At 43.1% G+C, this 17869-nt stretch overlaps 1 protein-coding gene across 4 annotated transcripts in view; it reads right to left on the minus strand.

Moving 5' to 3' along the window:
• Positions 1-9422: 9422 nt before the first annotated feature.
• The window catches only part of NEO1 (neogenin 1), a 165859-nt gene continuing 157412 nt past the window's right edge, over positions 9423-17869 (minus strand). For all 4 annotated transcript variants that reach the window (XM_084816935.1, XM_084816934.1, XM_084816933.1 and 1 more), the window contains exons 26-28: positions 16860-17117; positions 15334-15470; positions 9423-13180 (exon numbers count right to left, since the gene is read on the minus strand). In XM_084816935.1, coding sequence (XP_084673061.1) covers positions 13097-13180; positions 15334-15470; positions 16860-17117 — 479 coding nt within the window. In that variant the 3' untranslated portion in view covers positions 9423-13096. The remainder of the gene's footprint in view (positions 13181-15333; positions 15471-16859; positions 17118-17869) is intronic.

Below are 17869 nucleotides of genomic sequence, written 5' to 3' on the forward strand. Positions count from 1 at the left end.
TACAGCCGATACATACAGAGGTTTCAAAGACTGCAACCTGGTAGGGTAGTTGTTTTTCCTCTTGCCAAGTTTATCTGGTTTTTTCATGCAAATGGTTTTTCCACAAACCTACGTGACCTGTGCTTTAATCTGATTTTTTTTCTTTTCTCTGTCCATGTACCTAACATACCATGACCCTAGCAATAAGTGTCAAAACATACCATGCAAAGCTAGCTTTGACTTAGCAAACAGATCTATGGGGATTAGGGAGCCTACAATACTTCACAGTGGAGAGTTAGGTGCAGAAGGCTTAGCCACCAGGGGCATGCATATTATTCATATGTGACCATCGTTTGGTTTCCACTTACCATCCACTTCTTTCATTAGCACACTCATTGAGTGGGGGATATATCTATGCCCTCCCCACCATTCTTGACCTCCTCCCCGATCTCTCATACTCTGAAGTGCCCTTTACACATTACAGCAGCCCTGTGGCAGGCACTTTTCTATGCTTTTGTCCCATGGTGATGTTTGAACATGTTAAAGGGTGCATTAGTTACATCAACATAATAGGGCAAATCCCTCCCCCAGTTTTCTTCCACCCTTCCAGAACCCCCTTCTATTTACACACACCTCATTCTTACAGTAATTTTCTCTCTCTCTCTGCTTCCAGAGGAGAACAGAGAAAAGGAACTATTTTATTTGTGTATTTAATGTATTCTTTACTCCAAGGGTGGGAAACTTGTGGCCCTCCAGATATTAGCGGACTTCCATCAGCCCTAGCCAGCATAGCCAATAGCAAGGGATGTTGGGAGATGCAGTCCAAAATATGTGTTCATCCATAATTTACTCCATTGTTAACATGCTCTTTCTCAAAATGCTCCACTCAGCATACATGGTTCTCTCCCCACTCCCCGACCCGTGCTTTTTACCCTCACAACAACTCTATGAAGAAGGCTAGGCTGACAGTGACTAGCTTAAGATAACCCAGTGAGCTTTATGGCTGAGTGGGGACTTGAACCCAATTCTACTTGCCTGCTTCAGGGATAACTGTGCAATATAAGGTCCTCATTTCAAAGAACTGCCGCCTCTGGAAGGGACAGCTAAGCTAGCAAAAAGTCACTCGTCCATTTCCTGATTTAAATCTGTTTTGCTTTATACAAGGGGAAGGGCCATAGCTGAGGGGCAGAGCACATGTATTGCACACAAAAGGTCCCCAATTAAATCCCTGGCACCTCCAGGAAAGACTAGGAAAGACCCCTGACTGAAATCCTAGAGAGCTGCTTCCAGTCAACATAGACAAGCCTTCCCCAACCGGGAAAAGTCACTCGGGCCCTAACCTTGAGCCACCTGCTTGCCTCTTTCTCCACAAGAGCTCCAGCACCATTGCCACTGCCACTCTATGGCAGAAGGCTGCGGGGCGGGGGGGGGGGGCGGGGGATGAGGTGAAACTAACTAGAGGATTGCCTATTTAGATTGCTTTTTGACTGCAGTGTGACAGTGCAAAGGTGAGGAAAGTCTTACCAATTTTATTTACCCCCATACCCCATTCCCTAGCACAAGCAGTGTGTGCCACTAATGCTGGAGCAAGGCTGTGCATAGTCCATATTTTAATTCTGTTAATGTGAAATTGACAAGATTCCTATGTGCATGCGCGTGAACACACGTTCACCTCACAAAGCACATCACAAGCCACAGCTCCCAAAGTAGGTGAGATCAATTCACACTGGAAAGGATTATGCTAGCAGGCAAAATACTACAAAATGTCACTGAAAATGCACGCGCACGTGCACACACACATGGCAGGCAAAGGATACAACACTTCAAGAGAAATATCAGGTTTTGAGGAATAAATGGCAGAGTGGCAGCCCATGATGGTCTGTTACAGCAAACACACAAAGGAGTCTTGTGACATCTGAAAGATTAAAACAGGTGTATTGTGGCAGAAGCTTTTGTGGACTACAGCTCATTTCATTGGAAGCATGAAGTCTTATCCTCTGTCAACAACCCTTTATGTTTCTACACAAACAGAAAAAGTATGGGGGGGATTTGTAAACAGTGGGGCCCCCAAAGGCTGTGAAATGCAAGGGCTACTCTGCTGTGATATCTCCTTGCAAAACTAATATTATTATTTTTATTATCATTAATTACATTTATATCCCGCTTTTTTTCCTCTGAAGGAACCCAAGGTGGCATACACAATTCTCCTCTTCTCCATATTATCCTCACAATAACCCTGTGAGGTAGGTTGGGCTGAGAGTCTGCAACTGGCCCAAAGTCACCCAGTGAGCTTCCACGGCTGAGTGGGGCTTAGAACCCGGATCTCCCGACTCCCAATCCAACATTCTAGCCACTACACCACCACACTGGCTCTCCATGTAAGTTTTTCACACACACACACACACACACACACACACACACAGTGATGGTGCATAACAGCCATAATCAGAATAATAAAATTACTAGGGTTGCGGTCACTGTGCTTCTCTTGCATACATTTTGGGCTTTGCATAGAAATGTCACAGTGTGTGCCTCTTGCATCCCATGGCCATTTGGATCTACTGTTTACAATCCCCCCTTCCCCTACCATACCCATGTTTGTGCATGTGCAGGCACGCATGCAAGGCACGCAGGCAGACACATTTATGCCACAATAAATCTGATAGTGTTTGAGATGCCACAATATTCCATTCTGTGCTGGGAATAAATGAACGGGTGACTGATGTCAATAGTGGAGGAACGGCTAGTGTGGAAGACCCATCCCGCTCTCCGTCAATCTCCCACGCATGCATGCAATGATCATCTCAGCGGTCTCCTCGTTCCCCTCTCCCAGCACTACTGATGCTACTTCAGAAAATCCCAAAGTGCAGTTGCAGCCTTGCCCGTTCCATGGAAACAGAAGACAGGAGAACGCTGTGTGTGCATATGTGCGCGCGTCTGCTGCCAGACAATTGCTGCGTTCTGGGAAATCCCAGAACAGAGAGGTGCTTCACAGTTCATCCTCATCTCCACCCTCCTTCCCTCTCTCTCCATTTATGGATGGAAGGAAAAGGGATGTTCTAGAAACATCCATGCCTGATATGCTTTCTCCACCCCCTATATTGGCAGGAAACCCCCTACCTACTGCCTTAGTAGTAAATAATACGCTTTGCATGCAGGTTCAGTCACCAAAATCTCCAGGTAGAGGTGGGAAAGGCTCTTGCCTGAAAGCCCAAGAGCCACTTCTGGCGAGTGTTGACAATACTAAGCTTGAAGGACCAATGGTCTCTAAGACAGCTTCCTGTGTTTGACCCCGAAGAAAAAACTCACTGGAAAAGACCCTGATGCTGGGAAAGATTGAAGGCAAAAGGAGAAAGGGACAGCAGAGGATGAGATGGCTAGATAGCATCACTGATGCAATGACTATGAACTTGAGCACACTCCGGGAGAGAGCGGAGGACAGGAAGGCCTGGCGTGCTATGGTCCATAGGGTCACGAAGAGTCGGACACGACTTAACGACTGAACAACAACAACAAAGGGAAGGACAGGTGTTCAGCAAACTTTCTTCCTGCCATTGCTTTTGCGTGTATAAACCAGGGCACAGAAGATACACGCACAATGAGGGAACACTATTTATATAGCAGCATCCATTTCTATAGTGCTTTACAGGTCATGAGGACAGCTCCCTGTTCAAGCAGCTTGCAATGTAGAAATAGACAAAAGGGGAAGGAAATGGAAACAGGCATTGACAGAGGAAGAATATGGGATGATTACTGCAAAATATGTATGTTGGTTTACTTGCTGTATGTGTGGAGACTAGGGGGTAGTGTTCATTGGGTGAAAAACCAACCTCTCCAGTACTTTTGCAAGAAAGGGATATGTCTTCTGTTAGTCAAGGTATTTTGCTGCCCTGCCTGACCCACAATTTGCTGCTTCGATAATCTGTTTTAAGGACAGGCTGATCTGACAAGTAATTTCTTGTGCAATTTTTCATTACAACCACGAGGGGGCGCTCCCTTTCCAGCAAAGCCGCCCTAGAAGGGAGTTACCAGACTGGGAAATCCAGGTGAATTTTTTCTGCTGTGCTATCAAGCATCTTTACAACCTGGCCTTAGAACAGCCTGGGATGTGGCTAAGCAGCAAAGAAATTCCACCTCTTGCCCTGTGTTTCTTCCCTAACTCTTCCAAGCACTTTCTGACAGCAAGGACCATTATATTTAATAACAATTGAGATGATGTTTCCTCCTAGTACCAGGAAAATGGATTCCTAGGACTTAAAATACCAGTTGCCGTGACAACACAGCAGTGGATGATAAGGAGACCTCATTTGTGGCTTAATGGCTTGGAGACAAGGGCTAATTAAACACCAGTCTGACAGGGACAATTAGCAGGTGAGAGGAAGCCTTGCCCAACTTGTCTCTCCATCTTCACTGAGATAATCACTGCAGTCTTCTCATCTTCCCCCTTCTTTCCCTCCACGTTAGGCCAGTGGATCGGGGCTTTGTTCCCATAGAGATAAACGAGGCAATCAAATTCTGAAGTGATTTAATAGGCTGCAGCTGGAAGAATGGGGGGGGGCACCCTGCAAGTGAAAAACAAAACCTAGCACATTACCAATAAGGGTTCTAGCCTGTCCTGCACACCGTCTGAATCAGCAGGTGTGAGTCACTGGAGAGGGAGGAGTCCCAGGGAAGGCATGGCAGCAATTTATGCAGGCAGCAGAGAGTGATTTGCTGGTTGCTGACACTAAGCAAAAGCTGCAGAACACAGAGCAGAAAGGGAGGAAAGACATTGTGATGGATAGGCTAGGAAAGCAGTTTTAACACCCTCTGTGCCTCTTACTGCATCACATCTCCAAATGCAAAGACTTTAGTGAGTGCCTGCTGTGGAGAGACCATGTGAGACCAGCTCAAAGTACCTGCAGCTTGCAAGGGGCAGGATGAGTTTAAATGCTTAGAGCAGGGGCTCACAACTTTATGGCCCCAAGGGCCACATGTGATGCTGGCTTGGGAGCCAGAGGCTGCATATGCTGCTAGCAGCGGTGGGGAAAGAATGATCTGTATCAGGATTGCTGTGAAAGGGGGTGGAGAGAAGGCTAGACCCGTGGAGGCCATGTGTTGCCCCAGGCCATGGGTTGTACACCCCTGGCGTAAAGCTAGTGTCCTCATTTTAGACTATGAACTAAACTGAATAGTTTGGACTTTAACTGTGAGAATTACACACACTGTAGGATTTATTAATCTATCTCAAATATCAATACAACGTATCAGAAGTGATTGTCACCACTGCAAGGATTCTCATTGAAGCACCTCCCTCTGGTTGTGAGACAAGGAGCCTCCCTCCTCCTAGACTAGCTGAGGATCCTAGAGGTCTCTTCCAGAGTTAGTGATGCTGACTGAGAAGCCACTGATTGGCCAGGAAATCAACTAAACTAACTTCAGAGCTGAGACCAAGAGGAGAGGGAAGGATTAAATGACAAGGAGCCAGACCGAAAAGCCCAGCTGAGGCCCTTTCAGGAACCAAGGCAAGGAAACCCAGCAGTACAGAGGGATAAAAAAGAGGCCAGTCAGCTGGAAAGTAAGAAGGTTAGTGAGAGGCTGGAGAATCAAGCTAATGAAGAGAGAGGGGCCATTCAAAGGCCAGCAACAGCCATGGAAAGCAAAGTGGATGTCCAAGCTTCCCAGTGAGGGAAAAAAGATCCATCCTCAGGCTGGAGAGTCAAAGAAAGGCCCAAAAGCTATTTGCCTTGGGAGAAGGAAGAGGAGGTAGAGGAAGTTAATAGCCAAGAGAGGGCTTGGAAGACAAAGAGGACTGACTTAAGGCAACTAGAAGCCTCAGTTCCCTCTCGGTCTTGGGTCAGAACTGAGGTGTCAGAAGGTATCTTTCCCAACCTAGCTTCAGGGCAACCTGCTCCCATCCTGATACTGCAAAGCAAGCAAGAAAATAAAGGCTACTGACTTGCCTAACTCCACTTACCTGGCCAAGCCTCACCACAAACCATTATACACCTCACTCCCATGCTTACAACTACCACCAAGGAGATCCTCCTTACCTTGAGTATCTTTCTCTTATTTCTTGGTGGTATAACCCCTGAATTAATTTTGTCCATTAAGGAAAAGAAGCTGAAGTATAGCCTATTTGTATTAGAGAAATCAATAGGTTTTGTGTTTCATTTATGGAACTCATAGCCAGGTGGGTTCAAGGTGCCAGTCCCATCTACACCAGCGGGGACAGTGGTTTATACCAAAGGTGGGCAGACAATAGATCACCAGATGTTTTGGACTTCAACTCCCAGCATTCCTGATGACTGGCCATGCTGGCAGGGGCTTCTGGAAATGGAAGTGCAAAACCCCTGGAAACCTACCTTCTGCCCACCCTGTTTTATATAATTCAACATAAAAACAATTAAAACACAGGATTTGGTCATCTTGGCATGGGGTCTATTTTTACTTGATCTCTCCATTTTTAAAATGCCAATGGCCAAGGATAATGTGCATGTGTGTGTGTGTGCTCACTCTTCTTTTTTTTAAGTCTGGAAAGCTGCCCCTCCTCCCCCAAATCAATGAGTTGGAGCCAAAGAGCCATTAGTAGAAGGAAAATAGCTGCTAGTGCTATCCTGCAAATGCTTCCCCTAATGTTCATGCAACACTGTAGCAGATTGGTTCTATATCAGTTTGCAGGCTGCATAAGTGCAAGAATATCTTTGGATTTAGTTTTCACCTTGCACAAAACCAGCATTTCCATGAATGGAAGATTTTTTATCCATGCAGAAGGGCACCTCTGGATCCAACCTCTGATCCTTCCTGCTCTAGATACATCTGATGCCGATTATCTTCCAGACATGTTATTGGGCTTGTGACACAAGCCAGCATGGTTAACCACCGGGGTGTTTCAGACCCATTTGATGCAGGTTCTGAGGTTAAACAGGACCAAATTTACAGTTCCCACTCTCTCAACTTCTGGAGGGGGAAGGTGATGAGGGCAGAGCTAGCATACTCATGCCTGCTCTCCTTTAAACAATTCTAATCATGTGGGGGATTAGAATGCCCAAATTGGGCCCTTATCTCCCTCACAAAGGTGTTGTACTAGTTCCAATAAACTCTTACAGAAGCTGTTTACTGCCAGCTACCAGAAAACAATTGGATCATCATAGTCCAACAGCTGGAATGTTTGAGTAAATACCATTCTCAGGACTTCTGCTATCTCCCGGAAGGATAATACAGCAACTGTAATGGAAAGAACTATTCAGAAAAAGGAAATGCTGGACTTACCCATGTCTTGCCTGTCATTTTCCCTGGACACTGGTGAAATTAGTGAGACGAACGCTCCTCAGAGTCTGCAGACAAACTTGCAAAGGAATGAATTGTGGAGTCCACATTCGAAGAGACACTTCCATCTATTTTAAGTAGTGTATGGAAGCATCTAATAAAAACCTCAATATTTTGAATCTAGAAGAGGTATACGTTCATCCAGCTGGCAAAATCATTACACTCTGTAGAGAAGATAATCACCTCCAGCCAACTGACTGGGTGAATCTTTTCTGTCTACCTATAATGAAAAGACACAAGAACCTTACTACAAATCTATGGTTCCTGACCTCACCTTCTGTGTATATGAGAGAATGTAAGCAAATCATTAATTTGAATGGGAAGGCCTCATTACATTGTTCAGTTGAGTTGCCCGAGGGCTTGGCTTCAGAAGAATCTTTTTGCTGAAGCAGTAAGAGAGGGCCCAGTTATCTACTTTGCAGCTGTGAGTGAACACAAGGGGAAGGTAGCTTCTCTGCAAAAATCCCCAACAGCTGATCCTAGGTAGAGATATGAAAGCCTGGAAAAACAGAAAAAGCGGGGAGGGGCTAGAAATTTTTTTTCCCCAGGGACTCTTTAGAATTTCGAGGGGTGGCGGTGGGGGGGGAGAGCATGTCAGAAAAAGAGGTGGCAACCCTAATTCAGCACTACAAACATGGTTGAATTTATAGAGATCCAAATGCAGAAATGTAAGACTTCAGCATTCAAAGCCCTGGGCCTGGATGGACAAATCTGTCAGTTTTGGTTTTCCCACATTAGTTTTTTTTTAAAATCTCGTTTTCTGTCTATGAAGAAATTTGCAAATTTCATTAAGTTCTTATTTTAAAAACCCCCAAATACCCAGACTATTATGGAGAACTCCCAGAACAAAGCCTGTAGCCAGTTGGCCTTGGAAATAGATTCCATTTTGGAGAGCTGAATTAAAACAGCCACAGGTAAATAACCCAGGCACACTACAGCTGTATAAGTATAGATGCCTTGTGATCCAAAATTTAAGCCTCAGTTAAATGCCTTCTTGTGGCTCTGCAATCATTCTGATTGTCTGATCAATCTTCAAGAGGGAACATTCCTCAACTAGTTGGATGGCACTGAACAAGGAAACTGGGTATGATGGAGTGCTTTTTTGTGTTCATGGCACAGGTCTGCATGAAAAAGGTGTGGCAGAGAGCTTCCAGTATTGCTGACCTGTTGGGACAAGCATATTTTGCCAGTTTTAAGAGACTTTCACTAGCTTCCAGTTTCCAGGTGCAACTCAATGTGCTGGCTTTAACCTCTATAGCCCTAAACAGCCTTTGACCAGAGAATCTCAAAGAACCTCTCCCTACAAGCTTGCTTGTCCTCCTTCTGATGCCTTGATCTGGGTGGTCCCACTTCCAGAAGTCAGGTGGATAGCAACTGGAGACAGGGTCTTCTAGAGCTGATGCCCTGGTCATGGAATACCCTTCCCAGAAATACCTGTCTGGAATCAACTTTACTGACTTTCAGATGCCAGGATAACATTATATTCCCCTGAACATTTGATTGGCAATTGCTTTAGGCTACTCTTTACTAATTTTTTAAAAAATATAATAGTGAGTTGTATCCAATGTTAGTCTAACTTAAGTCCCATTTGTTTCAATGAGTCTACTGCAAGTAGGACTACTATTGGATACAACTATATGTAATTATATACTTTTCTTTTTTAAAACAGCAGTTCATTTTTAAATTGGTTTGATTGTTTTGAGTCACCTTGAATGCTTGGCTACTGAGAAGCCAGATATAAGTGTTTTGAATAAATAAAAAACAAATTATTTCCCTTGTTTCAGATATATATCACTCTGAGATTTTCCTCCAAGTAACATAAAAAGCCCCTTCTAAGAAAGCTTGTTTCAGCCAACTCAGTGAAATAATTGAATGACCACCCTGGGAATTCACTTACCTCAGTATCCTTTATTTCTGGACCAGAGATGAATCAGATTGTGTTCCTACCTACCCCTTTAAAAATCATTAGCAGTGGTTCACTTACATAATATTTTATATTTAAAAGGAGTTATGCTCATTTCTGTTCTGACTGTAGTACTGTGAGGCTTTGATGTTCTGGAATCTTCACCAAGGGATACTGCTAAAATGGGAAGGCAAAGCATTAGAAAAAAACTCTCTAGACAAAACCAGACCTTGATTAGATTAAAAAAGTGTATTGGATATCCAATACCAAATAATAAACATGACAGTATTAAAAATTTATAGAGTATACAGCAAATACTACAGGAAAAAAATGTACAGAAAGGTAGAAGTTTACAGCAGTCCTCAGAACTCTCCTACATCAGAACTGTAAAACAATATACACCCCACCTTCTCCATATTCAACTGGAGGAAGCTGCAACATTGCAGCTTAGCTATGACACTACAAGATACACAATGTTCCAAATTTAAAGTCACAAGATATGTAAAAAAACAGTGTTAAAATGTGGAAAAGTGCAAGACATATTGTACACTGACTTGAATAAATGTTTCCTTTTTGATATAACCTTAAAAAAATGCAACTTTGAACAGTTGTTTTATTATTAAAAATATCCCCTACCCCATTCCCAGATTCATGGCAATATTGACATTCATGGTATAAGTAGCAATATTTTCACAAAAACCCACCAGTGGGGGAAATACTGAGTACACATGATGACATTTCTTTGGGTATAGGTGAGAGAGAGAAATGTACACATCTGAGGAGCAGGGTATGTGCATCAACTGAATACAGTGGATGCGATGCAAACCCTACACATAGAAAGGACTTCCTGCTCTTTGTGATGGGAGCATTGTCTCTACAGTGTAAAATGGTTATGTGGAACGTTTCTTGTCACAAGAATAGGAAGCCCTTTTAATGATGTTTAATTTATTTGTTAGATTTGTATCCTGCCTTTCCACTAAATGGTGCTTAAGGTGGCTATAGTCATCCAACCTGACTGTACAGGGCTCTGGATCACACCTAATAGCCAAATTCATTGAAGCACATGCAATATCTGTGCACACAGTGGAGCTTTTAATGTACTCCTTAAAACTCCCCGCTGTTTCTGATTTATGAGGATGATGCGTGTATGGCACTACCCCTCATTTACATACCAAAGTATGCAGCAACAACAAAGCCCAATCTAAAACTCCACCACACACAGAAAACAGCTAACTGGATCCAGGGTGGTGTTTGAATCATACTCCTCCACCCTTAATTTTTCTGAATAGCTATTTTCCAGGCATGCTAGTCTGCTCATATGTTGTAGTTATCATGGATCACCCCAACTCCAACCAAAAAAAGCCTCTAATTAATTTGCTAGAATTAAGGATATGGTGGAAAAGAATTTACACCCTAAAATTATGCTTGTGAATGTCTCTGAGGCAACAGGATGGTTACCACTGGAAGACAGAACATTGAGCTAGATGGACTACATTTCATTTTCATGGCACTTTTGATATAATTGCAAAAAATAATAAATTATTCAAAAATAGATGGCTTATTGGTTGGATCCAGTATGACACTTCTTATGCATACGTTACAGCGGCTAACCTGAATGCATTAATTTATTCTTCAATGTTTCATCTTCAGAAGCCACTCTAGTCAATTTAAGTATTCAGAAGTAAAATGCCAGCATTCTTATTTTTCATAATTGTTTCCAAGAGTTCTTCAAGATGCATCTGCTTATACTAAGCCAGAAGCAAATGCAGGACTGGAACTGTGTATATGGAGGGAAGGCAGCTTGGAGGAAGGGGAGTTGCAGGTAGGAAAAGAGAAGGAGTAAGCATACCTTCTTCCACTTATCACTTCTCCCCTGCAAACCATGCCTTTCCAATACCACTTTCCAATGGACAGCAGAGGCTGGATGTCTACAAACTTGAGTTGGCCAGTAATATACAATTACAGCCTTAATCAAATGGAAAGTTAAAGGACCCTATAAAGCCAGCTGACAATCAGAGCCCTGCAAGCTCAGAAGGTTATGAGCTATCTCCCCTGAGCCCACTGCTATCACTAAACCTGATGGACCAAACAAATCCAAAACAAATTTGGCTCAGACCAAACAAATTTGCCACAGAAAACTACCCGTAAAATCTGTGCCTCTCCCCCATCCTCTAACTCTTTAAGCGTATGTGTGAATTTCAAAAGAAGCTCCTTTTTACCAATCAGTATATTTTTCATTATGTTAAGTCACCACCCAGGAAGATGGTAGAGACCCCTTCTTTTGGAATAGTGTATGGTGGTATGGGCAGTAACTAGATAATGGAGAGGAAATAAAATGTTACTAGCTTATTAGGAATTCCTTTTAGTTTCTCTCCCCTCACTCCTTTCTCTGGCTTAAGCAGCACCAGAGTCACAACATGTTGTGCCTGTGTTTTAGAATAAGCCTGCTAAAACATTTTGCTCTGATTATGGCTCAACACTGAATGCACTTCTGACAACCTTTGGGATGGTGTAGAGCTAACAGAGAAAGGTGGCCCACACACGATCTATGACTGACCTCTGTACATTAAAAGATCTGGAATAAAACTCAAGATGCAATAGTTAAGAGGTACAGATCTTTAAAATAAACATTTAAACAAAGAAAGCTCTGTTGCTAAGATACACTGTGGTATCTGGTCCTAAAGGACCCTACATTATAAGGGGAGGGTATTTCTCAGTGAAATACCCCCTGTAATTTAGTGACCAGACACACTGAATTACTAGCTCACAAAGCAGATTATAGGAAAATATGCTTTCATCCAGTCTTTCTGATCTATTACATCACTTTGGGCTGGTTCACATGATAATTTTTTTGTCCACATGAGCAATGCCAACTGTCTTTTGGTATGTGTTCACATGAACAGGGTAATGACAAACTGGTAATCACAGATTTAGTTAGCAGCCATTTGTGTGATCACTGTAGTACTTTTTCCAGTCACTGTGATCAGGGAATTGTTCCTATTACTATCCAGGATTATTCAGTTTACACATTACATTTGTCCACCCGGGCATATACTAGGGGATGGTTGGGATTACTCACATAGATAAAGCTGCATTGAATTGTTCCTGGGAAACAATGTAACTTCCTACCACTTTGTGGCTTCCTGCTCCAATCCTATCCCATCCCATATTGAAAATGCACAAAAGCAAAACATTTCTCAGTGTTACATTTCAATCCAAACAAATAGCTAATCTCACAGTGATGAGAAAGAATCTAGTCAGGCTTTTAATAATTATAATATAAAAATTTAAAAAGCTTACAAATAGCAATGCAGCATCCCCCAAGGCCATGGATTAACTGCTGGAAAGTGATGTAATTATACACACACTAAAAACAAAAAAATTGAACAACCCACACTGGCAATGAATTCCCGTACACAATAGAACAAGCAATCAAACATCCGTCTAGGCTGTGGGAAACAACACAACTTTCTTTTTCATTGGATTACACTTTTTTTTTAATAAAAAGATACAATAAAATAAAAACACACAAATAAAATTGTACATAAATGTGAATGTCCAACATTGAAAAAAGCAGGGAAGGTCACAGCACTGAGACAAAACCTGACTCAAATTAATGCTAAGTCCACGTCTTTCTCTGGATACTGGATTTCATCAGCCTGATGCATCTCCCCCACCCCTTTTCATATGTCATCTCAGCAGGAAGTGGAATCCAACTTTCCAACAGGTTCATTTCAGGGCAATGAGTAGAAAAGTCACTTGATTAACCAGCATTGGCACTGATTCTGCAGCTGGTTGTATGTCCCTCTTGTGCTGTCCCCTAGTCTTTGTACATTTCCTTGTGCTCCAAGGCTAAGTCCCAAGACCTGTGAAACAGGATCAGGAGTCATTCCTTGGGGAAGGTGGTCATGCTGTTGTGATGGCATTAAGGTCCTTCATTAGTCCTTCCAGGTGGGCCATCTCTTTGGTCAGCTCATCCGGTTCATAATTCTGGAGGGGATTTAACAGGGTTACTGGACAAGATGAGCAGCATTGTTTTGGGAGGGGAGGGGGAAGAAACAATTTCTGATATGGGACATGGCAGCAAAGCCACATTTATTAGATGGATTATGTTACTATAAAAACTGAAATGCCCCCATTCCAGTTTTCATTTTGCAAAAGCAATGTAAGAAGAAAGATGCAGGCAGGAGGAGCGCCAGAATGCAGCATATAAACAAACCCCAGACAAACAGTAAATGGTGAATTAATAAGATAGAATGTGGCCGGGGGTTGGGGGGGGAGGAGAGGAAAGGGGGGGGGAAGAATCAACTTTTGTGCATCCAAGACAACACCTATGAGGCAATGATTCTAGGCATATTCCAAATATCTCTCAAATCTTGCAGAAAAATGTGGTGACAAGTTCTTCAGAGTGCATATCAAAGGAATGGGCAATTGCTCAGCTCCAGGGGGCTACTCAAGAAAAGTCCCCATGTGCGAGGATGTGCTAATAATATGAGTATTTTAGGGAGCAATCCTATTAAGATCGACGGTCGCCTCCAACCCCAGGGGAGACTGCCTATCCAATGCAGGGCAGGAGGAGTGGTGAGGAGCGGATCTCCTCCTTGATCCCCCAGCCCTGCTTTCGTGGCTAGACAGCCAATTTTGGCTGTCTAGCTGCGGGACCTTGACGCATCAGAAGAGGCGGCTGGATGATACATAGGATGTGTCGTACCAGATTTCCAACTTCCCTGCCCTACCCTGCCACTGGAAATGCCCTGTTTTCGCCGCTCCACACTGCTCTTATGAGCATGGAGCCAATCTGCGCTGCCTATGAGGCAGCGCGGGAGGGGGTAGGGGTCGGTTCTCCAGGAACTGACCTCAGAGCGTGGGCTCTGAGGTTGGTTCCCAGGAACCGACCTATGCTATGGCCGTCTAGCCACTGACTAGCAGCCATAGGATTGCACCCTTAGTTGTATTAACAGAATTTGTGTATTATTTTTTAAACCTTGGAAGATGATAAACTGTTCTTGGGATATACAGTATCCTTATGCTTCAGCAGACTTTAAAATACTGGAGCCCACTCATGTGAGAATGCTGAGCCTGCCTTTGGAAAAAAAAAATCATGTAAGGATTTAGAAATCATGAGAAATGAACAACAAGCTTGCCTACCTGCTCCCAATCTTTTACCAGCTTCCCATGAGAGTTAGAAACTTACTCCGGCTGTTCAAAATGAAAGCTAGGCTCTCTAAGCAGAGCAATGAAGTGTTCCGAACAAGGGCCTGTGGGCTACACATATAAGTCCCAGATGCCATGACATGTTTAATTTATTTTTTACTCCACTCAAGCTTTAGAGGAATTCAACTTTCCATATTTGATAGGCAATCTTTTGGCATGGGGCAGCTTATCACCAATATGTTGGCCTTTAAAAAAATAGTTTATGTTTGTTCACCACTACTATGTGTAGAATTATATGGGTGGGGCTAGGTTGCATGGCTTCAAACTATACTATTTCTTCCTATAACGAGATTACATGAAACAGAAGAATACAAACATGAAGCTGCCTTCTAGTGAGTTAGACCACTGGCCTATCTAGCCCAGCGTTGCCTACTCTGACCAGAAGGGGCTTTAGAGGATTGTCAGTCGGAGAGATCTTCCCCAGCTCCGCTACTTCAGATCTTTTAAAACGTGTGCGACAGTGACTGAACCTGGGAACGTATACATCCAAAGCCTATACTCTATTACTGAGCTATGGCCCTCCCATATCCATCACTCTGGAAGAAATAATAGCTATCAGAGAGCAGCAATACACAATTATTAACGGACAGAAGCCTGCTAGCAGGGATACTAAAAGTATGGCATCTTATATATGCCTTATATTAAGAAACACACAATCATCAACTTAACTGGTTTTGCCTTTTAGAATGCTTAGTGATCTCTACAAAGGAACTCACCAAAAGGACAAAAAATAGTGTTCTATGAAGGAGAGAAGGCCACTGAAAAACAATTACACCATAAACGTAAGGTTTGGCCCAAGTGACTTACCCACTTTTTTTAATTCTCAAAAATATGTTCAATCTGAATTATGATGAATTTTACTGTCATTTATAGTCAAAGCTTCAAATGCAATGGCGTAAGGTTAGGCTACCTTCTAGCAGTATACTTACACCTTCTGTGTCTTCGAGCATCCTTGTTGTTTCCTGCACTTCAGGGGCACTTGGGACTACGACTGGCATAGGAGGCCGAGTTCTCCCCAAAGTGCCAATTGATGCAGTCTTCACTGAATGAACTGGATGGCTAGAAACTTAACAGGATTATGGAAAAGGTTAGCCTAACTGGGCTTAGTCAGATGGTCACCTATCAGATTTGTTGGCATTATGTTAAGTCAAGAACAAGTCAAATTTCTGCAAGATTTGAATCTCAACCCATGTCTTTAAGTACGACAGTCAAATACAGTATAAAATAATGAAAACTGTTAAAACTAAACATGTAAAACTGTTAAAACTAAAACACATAATTTTAAACTATGAGGGTCAAGCTAAAACCGTGTTATTTAAAAGGCCTGTGTGAATAACAGAGTCTTCACCTGGTGCTGAAAAGATAATAAAAATGGTGTCAGGTTAGCCTCTCTGGGGAGACTGAGAGCAGGATGCCACCACCAAAAAGGCACTCCTCCTAGTGATCACCCACCTCACCTCATCTGCAGGGGAACTCAAGAGCAGGGCCTCTGAAAAAGATCTTAATATTCAGGTAGGCAGACATTTGGGAAAAGGTGGTTCAGGTTGGTATCTTAGTCCCAAAATGCGTAAGGATTTAAAAGTTAAAACCAGCACTTTACATTGGACCTGGAAACAGACCAGGTGCCAGTACAGCTGACAGGTGTAAAGTGGTCAAAGTGCCCAGTCCCAGTTAATAATCTTGCAGCATGCCCCTAATTTATCTGCCAGTCTTCTGATGAGGCCCACTGAACTCCTTCATTATGGATTGGATTTTATTGGACATGCTTGACTGCTGTATATACATGGCAATTAGATACGGAGCAAGCTGCATTCTGCCTAGTATGATGATGCCCGTGTCATGAGTGGTTCAATGAGGCATCACTAAGAGCTAGCTAGAAATTAAGGAGGTAGTTTCTCTTTGGAAAAACTATCAGTAACGTTTATCTCTAACTGGGACAACTTCTTGGGGGAAAGGAATAAAATAATAAGGCTGACTGGAAATATGTATCTTTTCCTAGGCAAGACATGTTTTAAGCCAGAGGTGGGGAACCTTTCTTCTGACAAGGGCTGCATTCCCTCGAGGGTAAGCTGTTGGGGGCTGCATGCTGGCACAGGGTGGTGCCACCACCTTTCTCTCATTCTGCCACATTTTTCTCTCTCTCTTTCTGACACCCCTTTCTCTCTCCCTCTGTCACCCTTCCCCCCACTCCTCCCCACCCAGCAGGGGGAGGGACAAATTGCTCTTGCCAGAGGTCTTAACTGATCACTACCAGAGGGCTTTGAAATTAGGCTGAGAATCACTTGTGGCCCTAGGACTGCAGGCTGCCTTCATCTGTATTAAGCCAACTATGATACTCTTACAATTATCAAAGGCTTCAAAGAAGCAGCTTATTTCTCCCTCTTTTTCAGGGCTCTTAAACTATTATCTACATTCATGGCTCACCTCTCCACAGCATTAATTCCCTGGCACTCACCTTGCTGGGATAATAAAGGTGTGCTTGGCAAGGCAGGGTCATAGGTTGCCCCGGTGGGTGGGACTGCTGGCACAGCAAAGCTCTTCAGAGGATGAGAGGGACGAACATGGGCAGTAGGGAGGTTTTGGCCTGTCTCCTCCTCCTGAGTACTGGGCAGATAAGATCCTGTGGCACTTTCTGGCTCCTGGTGGTCAGCACAACATGTCTGAGATGAGGAAGCTGGCATGGTATCTGTGCTAGGTGTATTCCGAACAGATTCTGGGTTAGAAAAGAAAATGAAAGTTCTGTTTTATTTCAACACAACAGTCCAGCTAGCAGGAAGCTAGAGTCATCCTTTTGCCATGTAGTTTTAGTGGAATTAGGTGATTAAGTGTTCACTTCAGCATTAAATGTTCACTTCACTTCTCCTTTTTAAACACGTTCCACAATTGAGGGGATGAGAAACTCACCCAAAGGCTCACCTAGTCTAATTCATGTTTGATATAACCCTCTACACCAGCCTCCCACAACCTTGTACCCTCCAGATGTTTTGAACTACAACTCCCAGCATCTCTGATCATTGGTCATGCTGGCTGGGACTGCTGGAAGCTGGAAGTCCAAAACATCTGGAGAGCACCAGGTTGGGGAAAGCTGCTCTAGATTGTTGGTAGGTTCTTTTGCTTTGTCATTTAGACTACATTCTTTAGAAAAAGGGCTACTGACTCTTTTTGGAATGGTCTTACTATCACATAAACTGAGTTACTGAATCAAAACACAAATTGGTTTACTGGGTTATTTAACTACCTTCAAATTTGCTCTCGTACTCATCTATCTTTAGCTAGAACGGCATTTTCTTACACTGGTCAGCTGCTACGGAATTCTATGCTAGGTAAAGGTACTTCAATCCATTATCCTGTTACTGGTGTATATTAAGAAAGATATATGATGGGTACTCTGATATCAGAGTTTACTTTAGCTCACTGCTGCAAAAAGAAGCCATTAATACTCTAATTAAACAATGGATTATCCTC

The sequence above is a fragment of the Heloderma suspectum genome, chromosome 11, assembly GCF_057233095.1.
Source record: "Heloderma suspectum isolate Gila_16-S chromosome 11, 16-S_ref, whole genome shotgun sequence".
Taxonomy (NCBI): domain Eukaryota; kingdom Metazoa; phylum Chordata; class Lepidosauria; order Squamata; family Helodermatidae; genus Heloderma; species Heloderma suspectum.